General features: G+C 38.3%; 1 protein-coding gene across 2 annotated transcripts; it reads left to right on the forward strand.

The window, feature by feature from the left end:
* The first annotated feature begins 4,477 nt into the window (after positions 1-4,477).
* LOC121423438 (flocculation protein FLO11-like) lies at positions 4,478-13,678 on the forward strand. Of its 2 annotated transcripts, none has more exons than XM_041618775.1 (4): positions 4,478-4,574; positions 4,675-4,813; positions 7,207-9,171; positions 13,221-13,678. In XM_041618775.1, exons 1-3 carry the CDS (start codon positions 4,528-4,530, stop codon positions 9,142-9,144), a joined length of 2,124 nt encoding a protein of 707 aa, XP_041474709.1. In that variant the 5' UTR covers positions 4,478-4,527; the 3' UTR covers positions 9,145-9,171; positions 13,221-13,678. The 2 variants fall into 2 exon arrangements, with proteins under 2 accessions (XP_041474709.1, XP_041474710.1); XM_041618776.1 differs by having other exon boundaries at positions 7,210-9,171.
* Positions 13,679-14,480: the final 802 nt, after the last annotated feature.

Consider the following 14,480-nt stretch of genomic DNA (forward strand, 5'->3'; position numbering starts at 1 on the left):
TTTCCACATAACTGAGGTGCATATCTGAAATAGTAGCTGCACAAACATGGATTTACTTTATTAAACTGAAAGAAGAATACTTAAACTTACTATATACAAAAATGTATGCTTTCAGCTTGGTTGCATAGGGTGCTAGATATTCAGAAATGTCATTGTGACTTATGGGACATTGATGGACCACACAAATTGGGCTCTTTTGTTCAAAGTGCCATATCTATCTCAGTTTTATGACAATGTTTTTAGATTTGGGCTTGGAGATTAACTAGTGATAGGGCTCACTAACAGTACTTGAATTGGACTTGATTCATTTCATTTGTTTCAGTAGTTGTGTGCAATCGTGTGTGACTTATGGGACAAGTGAATGTGACTGATGGGACCCTATCTCATTTCATGGAATTAACATTTCCTCGCGATGACTTTTTAAGTCAAACTTAATTTCAGCATGAATAAATATTTCCTAATAAGATGACACCCTTAATAATTCATGCCATTGTGTCAGAAATAAATTCAACAAAGGGCAGAAACATCTTTTCACGCAGTTCATTTATATAAAGGGAACATTAACCAAAAAAAAGCTTCCTAACTTGTCATCAAGTTTTAAGAACTGTAATCAAATAAGTAGAAAATAATCAATAAACAATTACAATCATAAATATTTAGCAAACAGATGAAAAATGAACAATTAGAAAGAATGTACACACTTTCAATTGTGACTGATGGGACATAATGATATGACATATTTGTTACAGATAGGACAAATAAATGTTGCTTTTCTCTATCTGTCTCATACAGTATGGTAAGAAAATGACCTTTACACTACAGTGTATTACATGTGAGAAATTAAGACATTAATGCTGCCATGAAGTAAATCAATATTCTTGTTAATATACTCTCTTTTGTGTCAAAGGCTCATATTTTTCATTAGCTGTTGATGTTTATGATAAAACAGATGGATATCAGTGCACAGGCAAATTTTTGACAAAAAATATTAAAATTTTGGCATAAATTCTTTTTAAAAAATTCATTAACTGGACTGTCTAGAAAACAGTTGCAATCGCTTTCTACTATCTAAACTGCATGTACATGTATACTTGTATAGTAAAAAGTGTATTCATTTACATGGAAGATTTACCATTGTCTGTGCAAAAAATATGAAAATAATTGATTTTCATGAAAAATCCAAGATGGCTGCCAAAATTGCCAATTTGGAACCCCATGGGACACGATTTGACAAAGGGAACATCAAGATTCATTAACTATACACTTCAGGCAATACAAAAAATGTTGGTTAAAAAATATACCATGGGGATGCACCCTATCACAACTTCTTTTTTTGCCAGCTGCTTGGGTTGATATGTCATCTCTTTCATAGAAATTCTGAATGCCTGTAAGGACATTTGTAGAGTACCAAAGTGATGTTAGTTGTCATGGTGTAATGGCGGCCTGGTTCTAAACAAAATAACCTGGGGCCATTTCATAAAGCTGTTGTAAGTTAGGAGCAACTTTTCAGAATGACTAGTGATCCTTTCTTATATGCTAAAACATTGCCAATTTATGATGACATTTACCACAAGGATCATCGGTCGTTCTTAAAGTCGCTCTTAAGTTACGAAAAGCTTTATGAACCAGTGCCCTTTTACGACTATCAGAATGATGGTAACAACCAAGGACAACACAAATCATTATTTTTGCAAATACAAATGTGTAAGACGATCATGCAGCTGCGACTAGGTTTAGAACCGGCGATTCGATGTTCATGACATTATGACACCACCCTTTGGTCCTCTTTAAATGCGCATGTTCCTTTCTATTGGCAGGCGGCAGGAATGATTCTGAGAAAACTTGATTGCAAGCTTCTGAACAATTTTTTGGCATTTACAGGGGCTTTAATAGCTCTGCTCATGGTAGCCTTAAATGCATCTGAGGACTGGTGCTCTTATTTTGACAGGATCCAGAGGGTCGCTCAACTACAAAATTCGTGACTGATGGGACATTGACATAGGTTTTAATAGTTTCCATGGAACTACGTGTATATACCAAGTTCACATCATATGTAAAACAGTTGATGCACACTCTAAGGGGACAAGAAAACCAAGAGAATGATCTGGACCTAAAAAATGACTAAAAGCTAGGGTGAAACAAACCCAATTCACCTGCATTCAGCTTTGCATTTTAGCGATCATATTCAGTTTTCTCCTTCTTTCTGGACTGGGCACACAATGCAAACTTATTTTTTGTTGTTCAATGCACTGCCTTTGATATTCAGACTGTTTTTTCTGACAGTCAGCATACTGTTCTCCAGCTTTTAAGCATTCTTGTCTCTCTCTTTGCTGTCATGGACAGCTTTAAGGTGGCATGGTTTACGAACTGTATATGTGACTTATGGGACATGTGACTTATGGGACTGAAATGTATGTCCCCCCAGTATAGCTATTTCAAGTCCAATACAGATGCAGCTTGATTTGTTGAAGCAAGCATGTACTATGGTAGATAAAAAAGTCCAATACTTGTCTCCAGGAGTCTATGGCAGCATATGAGGGAAACTTAATGCTCAAAACTGTGACTTATGGGACATCAAACATACACACCTTGAAATGTATTTTGTGCCTCATAGTTTCACTGCAGTGTGTAAAACAATACAGCTAATGGTAAATTATTGCTTGGAGGTCACATGGACAGTGGTATTTTTCATCAGCACCCTTTGCTTGCCAGGAGCCAAGGATGGGTGAAAGTTGTACATTTTCTATGAAATCTTAGTACCACAATGCAACAGAGTGTACATTGCGTATTTTATGAATGAATGAGGGTATAGTAAATATAAGTGTGTTTTTGTAAACCTTAAACTGTATACTTATAAACAGTATAAACAAAATTGCTCCGAAAAGAAATTTTTGACATTGGAAAAATGCAACATTTGGCTGGAATTGACCTGTAGGGTTGTAGGCTGAATAAGTAAATACTGAAATGATTGTGAAGGAAGCCTAGAGTAACATGCTGTAGGGTTGTAGGCTGAATAAGTAAATACTGAAATGATTGTGTAGGAAGCCTAGAGTAACATGCTGTAGGGTTGTAGGCTGAATAAGTAAATACTGAAATGATTGTGTAGGAAGCCTAGAGTAACATGCTGTAGGGTTGTAGGCTGAATAAGTAAATACTGGAATGATTGTGAAGGAAGCCTAGAGTAACATGCTGTAGGGTTGTAGGCTGAATAAGTAAATACTGAAATGATTGTGTAGGAAGCCTAGAGTAACATGCTGTAGGGTTGTAGGCTGAATAAGTAAATACTGGAATGATTGTGAAGGAAGCCTAGAGTAACATGCTGTAGGGTTGTAGGCTGAATAAGTAAATACTGGAATGATTGTGAAGGAAGCCTAGAGTAACATGCTGTAGGGTTGTAGGCTGAATAAGTAAATACTGAAATGATTGTGAAGGAAGCCTAGAGTAACATGCTGTAGGGTTGTAGGCTGAATAAGTAAATACTGAAATGATTGTGTAGGAAGCCTAGAGTAACATGCTGTAGGGTTGTAGGCTGAATAAGTAAATACTGGAATGATTGTGAAGGAAGCCTAGAGTAACATGCTGTAGGGTTGTAGGCTGAATAAGTAAATACTGGAATGATTGTGAAGGAAGCCTAGAGTAACATGCTGTAGGGTTGTAGGCTGAATAAGTAAATACTGGAATGATTGTGTAGGAAGCCTAGAGTAACATGCTGTAGGGTTGTAGGCTGAATAAGTAAATACTGAAATGATTGTGAAGGAAGCCTAGAGTAACATGCTGTAGTGTCAGTGGTTAAGATCAGAATTTGAAAATTATTTGAATCAGAATTCACAATACGGTGCGCCATCTATCGGTTGCAGCAAAATGCACAATGCATCATGGGAAAAAGTTGACATCTGTTACGCGCACTAGTACTATAGTGCATGCATGTGTACAATTATTCAGTGCTGGCCTGTTGGACTAGATATGCTGCTAACTATTGTCTGGACAGGAGGTGGGAGAGAAATTTGCCAGCATATTTCTTTGCCAAATTTAGACCATTTTGGTGCATTTTTGCCATATGGTTTTCATTTTGGGGCATCACAGACACACTACAGTACACTAACACTGTTCATTGCCTGGGCCTGCGTGCGATGTTGACCCCGAAGTTAGAATTTGGCTAGTTCGTGCAACCGATAGACGGCGCACCATATCGTTCATCCAAGAGTAAATCGCATCACAATGACATCTTTTTAGTATTTTGAATGCCCTTTTGGCGGGCCTCAGTTCACTAAGAAGTATTTTTCCCATTTGTGTTGCAATATAGATATATGCTGTACATAGAAAAATAACCTTGCCCTAAGATATCGTATTTTAAGACAGGGTACCACTATTGAATTTTTAATTTCAAATAAGATCATTTTTTATTGTTGAGACTCCTATTTCAAGTACCATTTGGTCAGTTTGATTATGTTGAGTCATAAACCAAGAACGATAATTACACTGAAAAAAAGTATCCTCTTTTCCAATGTTGTACAGGGCATTGATAACATGGAGGAGTTTGATCTTCATCCTCAGTCTCCTACTAGTCCTCAGACATACACTGAAAAAAAGTATCCTCTTTTCCAATGTTGTACAGGGCATTGATAACATGGAGGAGTTTGATCTTCATCCTCAGTCTCCTACTAGTCCTCAGACACAGACTGATCAGTTCGCTGCTCCCGCATCTAATGATCCGTTTGTTCTAGCAGGTCCACCAGCAAAGACGCAGCAAGCACCAGCACCTTCATCAGATCTTAATTCTGCATTTGGAGCATCAGACCCTTTCAAAGTTCAGGTAAAGTACTTTCCAAGCAGAATTCTTTCTCTGTTCTTCACTATGGAAAACCCCTATAGGCTTTTGTTAAGGCTGACACATACAGTCTAATGATTTTCATTTGTTTAATTTACTGGATATACAGCGCGTCCCAAAAAAAACTATACACTTTTGAAATGGCCGCCAAATAAAAAATCTAACACTTTGGGTAAAAAGACTCACATATATGGAAAGCCAATGAAGTCAACTTTCAAATGACACCAAAAAGTTGGAAAACTATTCATGCTTGAGCGAGCACTACCCACTGAAACAAAGGGTATGAAAATTAGGGTGGGCTGGAATTAGCCTTCCAATTTTTGTCAGTTGTTCAATGTTGAGAGGCAAATCTTTTCGAACTTGCAAAGTTAAGGGTGTTGTGATAAATTAATGATCAACCGTGACCATTTTTGGATGCTTAAGCAAATTTCATAAGTTATCGAATTGAACTTTAATGCATGAATGAACACAAATTACACTTTTGGGGCAGCATTTCAACTTTATCATTTGGATCTCTTTTGGAGCAGCATTTCAACTTTATCATGGGGATCTCAGCAATGTGTTCATGGGAGTCGGCCAGTCGGGAGAATAAGGGGTGAGATAGGGCTTAAGTGGGAGAAGTAGGTTGATGAAATAAGGGTCAACAGAACATTCAGCCCCCTCCCCCTCCTTCTTTCCCGCCCTCCCCTCCGGTTGAGAGACTGATGGCTATTGTCATGTACGCAAAGTCCAGAGCAGAATATTGGTTTAATGATTAATTATGAATTAGGCATCAACTTTTTTCCTATCAATCATTTAATCAACAATTTATTAGTAAATCAACTCATTCAATGTGCAATGTGATCAAACAAACATTCATTTTTTTCCAATACATTATTTCATTAATCATCATAATCATTAAATTTTTTGGTAATCATTCAAACTGACCATCAGCCACCGGTCACTTGGCAGTTAAGTTTTGAAAGGCTACAATCCAGGAGGTGAGACAGAGAGAGAGGGGAGGGGGTGGGGGTTTGGATGTGGCGGTGAAGAGGGGAAGGTACATATGACTATTAATTTGTAAAAGGACAAAAAGAAGAGGAATGCCCTTTTATCCAAGTCTTAGCATATCTCGCCCTCTTGCTTGTAACAGGTACATGTACCATCACATTACTCTGACTCTCACGAACACACTTCTGATGTCCACAAGATGAATATGCTACACTAAAATTACAATTCCTGTTCACTCATGCATTACATTTCAATTTAGTAATTCATGAAATATGCCTATTAAAATCAAACTTATCTTACTCATGAATAGCATAACACCCTTAGCTTTGTAAGTTCCAAAGGACTAACCTCTCAAAAAAATGTATGGCTAATTCCTGCCCAGCCTAGCCAAGGTTAGTCTCTCAGGAGTAGAGAAGTGGGGGAGGGGGTAGAGATGGAGGGAGGGGTTGCAAATGTTCTGTTGACCTTTATCCCAACAACTTACTTCACCTACCTAAGTCATATTATCCCCTCTTCTCCTGACTGTCATGAACACATTGTTGAGATCCACATGATCCATACGATAAAGCTGCACTAAAAATTGCAATTCATGATCACTCATGCATTAAATTTCAAGTTAATAATGTATGAAATTTTCACAAAGAACAAACTGATCACATCTGATCTTTAATTCACCAAATAACCTTCAACTTTGCAAGTACCAAACAAAAAATCTAAAAGAAATTGGAAGGCTAATTCCAGCCCACCCTAATTTGCATACCCTTTGTTTCAGTGGGCAGTGCTCGCTCAAGCATGAATAATTTCCCAACTTTTTTGTGTCATTTGAAAGTTGACTTTATTGGCTTTCCATATCTATAAGTCTTTTCCCCAAAAGTGCTTCATTTCTTATTTGGCAGCCATTTCAAAAGTGTATAGTTTTTTTTGGGACGCACTGTAGTTTGAAAGACAGGGATGTATACACAAATGTTACAACTCCCATATCCTTCCCACACCAATGCCTCTGGTTAGATAAGAAATATAGATTAAAAGAAACCATACATTCTAGTGATTATGAAGCTCAAATCAGAGAAACCTTGAATGTTTTGGTGTCACTGAAGCTTAAATTGAAGTGAAGAAAATCAGTAATGTTCACAATATTGACATTAGCAGTTATTGCAGTATTGGCAATGGTCATGGTGATGGTGATGTTTGTTTATCAGATTTAGTGACATTGACATTACGGCTGTTGATATCGGTATAAGGGAGGTATGATATGGTTTTGATACTCTTTAAATTATATATCACCTACCAGCTGTTCACATTTGGTGTGGATAAAAAGTGAGTGGTAGTTGATGTGTTTAGTAGTTTCATCTCTTCTGCTCTTTTATTTTTGTTTTTGATCCTTTCAGCAGGCTGCTCCTACATCAGCAGAAAACAGTGCTCCTCCAGCAGTGACTAGCACCCCATCAAGTGACCTTTTCAAAGAGTTCAAGGACACATTCACAGCACCACCAACTCAACAGGCAACCAATGTCTTCGCAGGGATGGCAATGGGCCAGACAGCTCCTAATCCTTTTGGGGGAATGCAGACAGCCCCAGCACCATTTCAGGCTAATTTTGGTGGAATGGGTGGTATGCCAGCAGCATTTGGCGGTGCACCAGCAGCTTTTGGAGGTGCTCCCTCAGTCTATGGTGCCCCGAGAGGATTTGGGGCCCCACCAGCGCCGCAGCAAGCTGCAGACCCCTTTGGTGGGGATGCAATATTTGGGGACTCGGTGCTGACACCAGAAGCAACGGCAGCAGCGGCAGCCCTTGACAACACCAAGCCTGCAAAATCAGATCCATTCTCGGACATCGGAGCATTGGGATCTGCCAAGTCGGATGCCTCCAAAAGCACCAAAGATATGTTTGCCAACTACAAGATAGGGAAGCCAGGAGAAGCACAACCTGCACCTGAGATTAAGCTGACTGGAGGACCGAAGAGGCCACCACCTGCCATACCAACAAGTCCCCAAAGTAGTACGTGTCCTGCTATTATTCCCCCATCAGATTGTAATTTTGAAAAGCCCCAGTCGGAAGTGAAGGGGGGATTTGATATGCCCTCCCCTAAAGGGCCACCTCCACCTCTCCCTCCTGATATAATAAACATTAAGAGGCGGGGCAAACCTCTTGCTCCTATTCCTGAACCTGATAAGGAACATGACCCACACCCAAGCTTGCCATTACCTACTAACTTGCCACCACCCTTGCCTACTTATATGAATATTAATGACATTCACACAAGCGTTCCGCTCCCTGAAATCAACTTTGATAGTAAAAGTCCTCCTCCTCCTCCCCCTCCTCGCTCACGCCCAGGACAGCTTAGACTGTCCACATCCAATCCCCTTCCTGTTCCTCCAAGAAGGAGGATCACATCCTCCCAATCTTCCCCTCCTCACAGTCCTCACTCAGAGACAGCAAGCATCAAATCTTGTGATGCTCGCTTTTTTTCTGCCGCTCCCCCCACCTCCAATTCTGACCGGGTCTCATCCCCCTCCATTGTATCCACCTGTAGTGCTTTAAGCACACTGGACGAGACTCTGGGTGAGGATTCATCGGGCATTACCAGTAACTCTGCTCCATCTCATTCTAACAGTATGAACAGCTTATCTAGTGTCTTTGACAGTAATAACGTATCCACTGATACATTTGATAATGAATCTAATACAGCTTCACTTTCACCCAGTCCCATTGCTTCAACTTTATGTCATGATAACTCCGCTTCTAAAGCTATTGACATCATACCATCTCATTTCATGTCAGCGCCTCAGCCCAACGGGCCAGGTTCCACCTCACAAGACTCTCTCTATAGCTCTATCGAAACCCTATCCCCTTCATCCACGCAATCTTCGCATCCATCTTTTACAAGAAATATGTCTTCCTCGTCTCACTTCACGTCATCGTCAATGACTGTATTCTCTACATCGGCTCCAATCAATAATGACTCCATCATGGTTAAGAAGTCACGTTCACAACAATCTCTCTCACCTCTTACTCTTCCGAACCTTCCTGTTCACGACGATCCATTCGCAGACGATCCATTCTCTCGACATTCTCCATCTGTCAAGAAAACATTTGTACTCGAGTCATTCACGGACTTCTCGTCTTCTGCATCCACTGAAACCACAAATCACTCGCAAAACATTGACGATGTGTGGACATCTCGTACAATCACGAACACAAATAATGAGTTGACATCTGATGTTGTCATCAATTCAGATCCCTTTGGTGCTCCAGTGACCAATGGCAACAGTGGAAACAACCTGTTTGGAAATCAATTTGATACCTTTGACTTCAGTAGCAATTAAATGTCAACTCTGTTCTTAAACATTCAGGTAAGATTAAGTAGTGTATTTTTACAACACAGCCACCATCATAGGAATAATCAACCAAAGATCTCAAAGGTTATATTTATTCAAAGCTTCATTTTCATACTTTTTCTCTTCAGTCAGTATGATATTATATTCAGTGCAATGATGTTTCCTACTTTATTATTAGTCATCAGGTAAAAAGAAAACTGTCACTTCACAGCAATCTTAAGCGATTTTCTTATTTAATCACCGAGCTTGAATCTCTCAGTTCTACATGTTACATTACAAGAAAATGACAACTTAAATTGCGTGAGCTGGACATACATCATGCTATCCCCATTCCATAAGAAACAGCAATGTATTTATTTATGAAAATTAATAAGTTATCCGATTCTCATTGTCACATTTCTAGAGATCCTATCTGTATTGAAACCTATTACAAGAATTTCTCATCATCGTTGATTTCTTTCTTGGAATGTACAAGCTTTCTCTCAACTGCTAATTTGAACTCTGTTTTCTTGCATTCCTCTTTGTTTTAATCCTTCAGAAACCATGCAATGCTTGCCTTGATTGTTCAAGTCCATTATTTATCATATCTTGTCATCATTTGCATTTTCTCATGTTTTTTTGTTCATAAACTATATGTAATAAAGCTTTTTTTGTGCAATTTTGTGCATGACTTGCATGTTTTAATCTCCCATGGCACAACTTTATTAATCCATAGAATGGATCATGTCCATCATTAGTAGTTTTCATTTTATCTTTTTTTATTTATTTTGATTTTTCTCAAGTTTGTTGATTTGTTTTCCATGCAGATTTCAAAATGGATGCAGTTTAAAGATTTAGAGAGAAAGTTTGTATATTTCTACAATGTACATGTACAATTATCAAAGGAAATAAAACCCCAAATCTAATACAACATAATATCATTGATATATACTTGATAATCAAAATGAATCCACTTATACCCCAATCCGGCTTCCCAGTATGGAGTACCACCTAGATTCAAAGTTTGGTTTCTTCAAGTTCAAAGTCTCTGAATGAAGGTTGCAGGGGTTAGTTCAATATTGAGATGTCAGTGACGAATTATGTCTCTAAAGAAGATATCTACATTTGCCTATTATAGATTCTATTTAATGAATTACAAATCAAATATACACATAAAACTCATTAATATATTATTTATCATTATTTGACGAGGGCAATATGGGTTATTTAAGGGCAATATATTTGATGTTCCCCGAAAGAAGAGCTAGTCAATATTTTTATTATCATCCAAATCAGATATCTAGAGAAAAAAATAATGATAATGAGGATATTTCTTTTAAAAATAGAGTTCTATTGTGTCATGTTAATATCGGTCTAGGCTATGCACTTTACCATTATCACATACTTGCAAGCGCTCTGATCCAGCGTTGTCTTTATTATGACGTATATTGTTGGTGCGCGGATCCTTATGAAGCGTATCTCTTTATATGCATCCTCAAATGCCCGGAAGTGAGACCAGGGAAAATACAAAGGTATATTTTGCGTCGTCTCTGCATGCAAAGTAAATACGCACATTGAGACCGAGGAAAATACAAACAATATACAGTCCGACCTCTCTTATCCGGACACGTTGGGACCAGCACCAATCCGGATAAGGGATTTATCCGGATCTGGGAGACCCAATATTAAATACACGCAGCTGCGCTGCCGGCTGCCTCCCCAGGCCACTGGCCGTAGCTACACTGCACTATTGTAGTGGGCGTACGGTAAAGACAATATTCACTGCAGAGTCAGTGCAAATTATAGGCAGTGTTTTTTATTGAAATGAAATCGATCGATGGCCAAAACTCTTGGATAATTTACCTGATAAAATGACTGAGGTATACACCGAGCATACTTCGAAAGAAAGTGAATGACTCGATGAAACCAAGTTTTAAAATTAGATCATCGCGGCGGGTATCGCAGCTTCGCAATGTCAGCCATTGTTCCACTGACTGTAGGCTCAAACATGATAGATGGCGCTGTCCGTATTGAGGCCTAAAGTTAGCTAGAAAGACATGTGTTGTTTTTCCCGCGAAGCAAAAAGAGAAACGTGATGAAAAGTTTGCTCTGCACCCTGATTTACTGGAAATTATCATTCCTAAAGTTCTTTTGGTGATTTGGGTGAGATATTTTCATGAAAAATATGTTTGGTGTAGGGTGACTATGTTGGGAAATATATGTAATCAGAGTTGGTTTATGTATAGGATTGAGTTTAGATTGAAATTTCATTTCCTCATGTACCTGTACTAGATTTAAAAAAAAAAAAAAATCTCGGCAATAGTGCGTCCGGATAATAGAGAGATCCGGATAAGGGGAGGCTGGATAAGAGAGGTCGGACTGTACCTACCCTTCCCGATATTCAGAAAATGTAGGGCAATACGGTTTTGTAAATGACCAGCTCAGATTTCTGATACGGGTAATATAGTTTAACAATCTGATTTGATGAGTTTTGATGATAAATTTTACACCCATACCTACAGTGTATGATTCCAAATTGGTAAATTCTAGCTAATGAGCCAATTTGAAATTTGTAGATAACAGTGTAAAATTAATCATTGACATTCATCAATTCGTATTTTGAAACTATAATATCAAACACATGTGGAACAATTTTCATGAGCTTTATGTTTATATTTGATATATTCTTGGTAATATAAAATACGTAATAGGCAAACTTATTAGAGATGTAGTTCGTTGCTGACGTCACAATTTTGAACTATCCCGGTGAATATGGCAATCTCTATTCAGAGACTTCTAACCTCTAAACCTCACAAGCATATTGCAGAATTTGGGATATAATCCTTATTTCTGATCTCAATAAACTATGATATTTATTTCTTTAATGCTCCTAAAATACGGAGTGGGGTTTTATTCCAATCTAACAATCAAATTGAAATCTTATGGATAAAAAAAATAATTTGATTAAAATACTATGTATGTAGATCTGAATGATAGTCATGCATCACTGATTTTATTGAATTTTTCATATGTGACACAACTTTAATATTGTTTTATTAGAAGTGACTGATGATGTTTCTCATTGGTTAACAATATTTTACAATGTCTGAACTAGTTTTTTGTCCGACGGTGGCAGCGTCAACATCAAATCTTTGCCAAAGGTTAAGATTTTGAAATGACAGCATAACTTTAAAAAAGTTTGTAGACCTATTTCATGAAACTTGGAAATAAGGGAATCACGTATTACTGAACATCTTGCCTGAGTTTCAGGTCACATGACCAAGGTCAAAGGTCATTTTGGGTCAATGAACTTAGACCATTTAGGGGGAGTCAATATTGAAATCTTAACCTAAGGTTAAGTTTTTGAAATGCCATACATGCAACTTAAAAAGTGTATGGACCTAGTTCATGAAACTTGGCCATAAGGATAATCAAATATTACTACACATCCTGCCTGAATTTCTAGTCACATGACCAAGGTCAAAGGTCACTTAAGGTCAATGAGCTTTGACCAAGTTGAGGGTATTTGTTGAATTACCTTCATATAACTTTGTTTATGGATCTAATTCATAAAACTTGGACATAAGAGTAATCAAGTATCACTGAACATCCTCTGTGAGTTTCAGGTCACATGACCAAGGCCAAGGGTTATTAAGGTCAATGAACTTTGGCCATGTTGGAGGTACATGTAATTGTTAAATTGCTGCCATAACTTTCAAAGCTTATAGATATGTTTTATGAATTGTGGACATAGGGGTAATCAAGTATCACTGACAAGTCTTAGGTCACATTCTCAAGGTCGAATGTCATTTTAATTAGGGTCAATAAACGTATTGTATCATCATATGAATGGTGTTTTTTGTGAATAATTATTTTATAGTAGTTTTCAGAGTCAGTACTGCTGCTATATTGAATCACGTGATGCAGGTGAGACTGTCAGAGACGCTCCACTTGTTAAAAATAAGAACCATGGTAGTGATATTCTGTATTGCCGGAACATGATAGCAAAGCACTTACATGTAACTACTAGGTAATAATTTAGATTCTCTCTTTGCTTCTTTCTCCATACATGATGTTTCTCACAGCTGTAATTCAGAACTAGCCAATAACAGTGCTCTCTCAAGTTAAACCAGCCAATCACAGTGCTCCCTCATGATCAACCAGCCAATTAGAGTGCTCTCTCACCATCAACCAGCCAATTAGAGTGCTCTCTCACCATCAACCAGCCAATCAGAGTGCTCTTTCACCATCAACCAGCCAATCAGAGTGCTCTCTCACCATCAACCAGCCAATCAGAGTGCTCTCTCACCATCAACCAGCCAATCAGAGTGCTCTCTCACCATCAACCAGCCAATTAGAGTGCTCTCTCACCATCAACCAGCCAATCAGAGTGCTCTCTCACCATCAACCAGCCAATTAGAGTGCTCTCTCACCATCAACCAGCCAATCAGAGTGCTCTCTCACCATCAACCAGCCAATCAGAGTACTCTCTCACCATCAACCAGCCAATTAGAGTGCTCTCTCACCATCAACCAGCCAATCAGAGTGCTCTCTCTCACCATCAACCAGCCAATCAGAGTACTCTCTCACCATCAACCAGCCAATCAGAGTGCTCTCTCACCATCAACCAGCCAATCAGAGTGCTCTCTCACCATCAACCAGCCAATCAGAGTGCTCTCTCACCATCAACCAGCCAATTAGAGTGCTCTCTCACCATCAGCCAGCCAGCCAATCAGAGTGCTCTCTCACCATCTACCAGCCAATCAGAGTACTCTCTCACCATCAACCAGCCAATTAGAGTGCTCTCTCACCATCAACCAGCCAATCAGAGTGCTCTCTCACGATTAACCAGCCAATAATCAACAAGCTTCAGTCTCTTTCTTCAATGATTAATAGCACTATTCTTGACATCAATACTGGAACTGAACTCATTGTGCCATCACCCACACCATCTGATTGTGATTGCATTGTTAATGAATTTGCTGATGAACTTTGGCAAATAAGTATTGGTCTCTAATCATATTATTATTTGTCAAAACTGATATGAATTTTAAGCTATTTTGGGCTATGTTTGAGATAAAAAAAAAATCTGTCAATTCTTTGAAAATCTAATAAGAGTATCAATGTGGGACTTCAATTTGTCTTTTACAACCATGAAGATGGTGAAGCTGATTGTTTATAGAGAAACTACAGAAGATATATTGTTCTCTATTCAAACAATTGTATTTCTTTTTTATACAAATAATTCTTTGTATAATGCAGTTTACCAATTAATTTTTATCAATTCATTAATTATCAGGAATGAATGGAAGGTGTGGATGTCATGAAATAACCAAGGTTTGTAT

Source organism: Lytechinus variegatus, chromosome 11, assembly GCF_018143015.1.
Source record: "Lytechinus variegatus isolate NC3 chromosome 11, Lvar_3.0, whole genome shotgun sequence".
NCBI classification, from domain to species: Eukaryota; Metazoa; Echinodermata; class Echinoidea; order Temnopleuroida; family Toxopneustidae; genus Lytechinus; species Lytechinus variegatus.

What these genes read in the sequence shown, in the direction of transcription:
- LOC121423438 (XM_041618775.1), top strand. Translation starts at nt 4,528, where the DNA reads ATGGAGGAGTTTGATCTTCATCCTCAGTCTCCTACTAGTCCTCAGAC. An exon ending in TCTCCTACTAGTCCTCAGAC is followed by an intron (nt 4,575 to 4,674) that starts ATACACTGAAAA and finishes TAGTCCTCAGAC; the next exon opens with ACAGACTGATCAGTTCGCTG. An exon ending in CAGACCCTTTCAAAGTTCAG is followed by an intron (nt 4,814 to 7,206) that starts GTAAAGTACTTT and finishes TGATCCTTTCAG; the next exon opens with CAGGCTGCTCCTACATCAGC.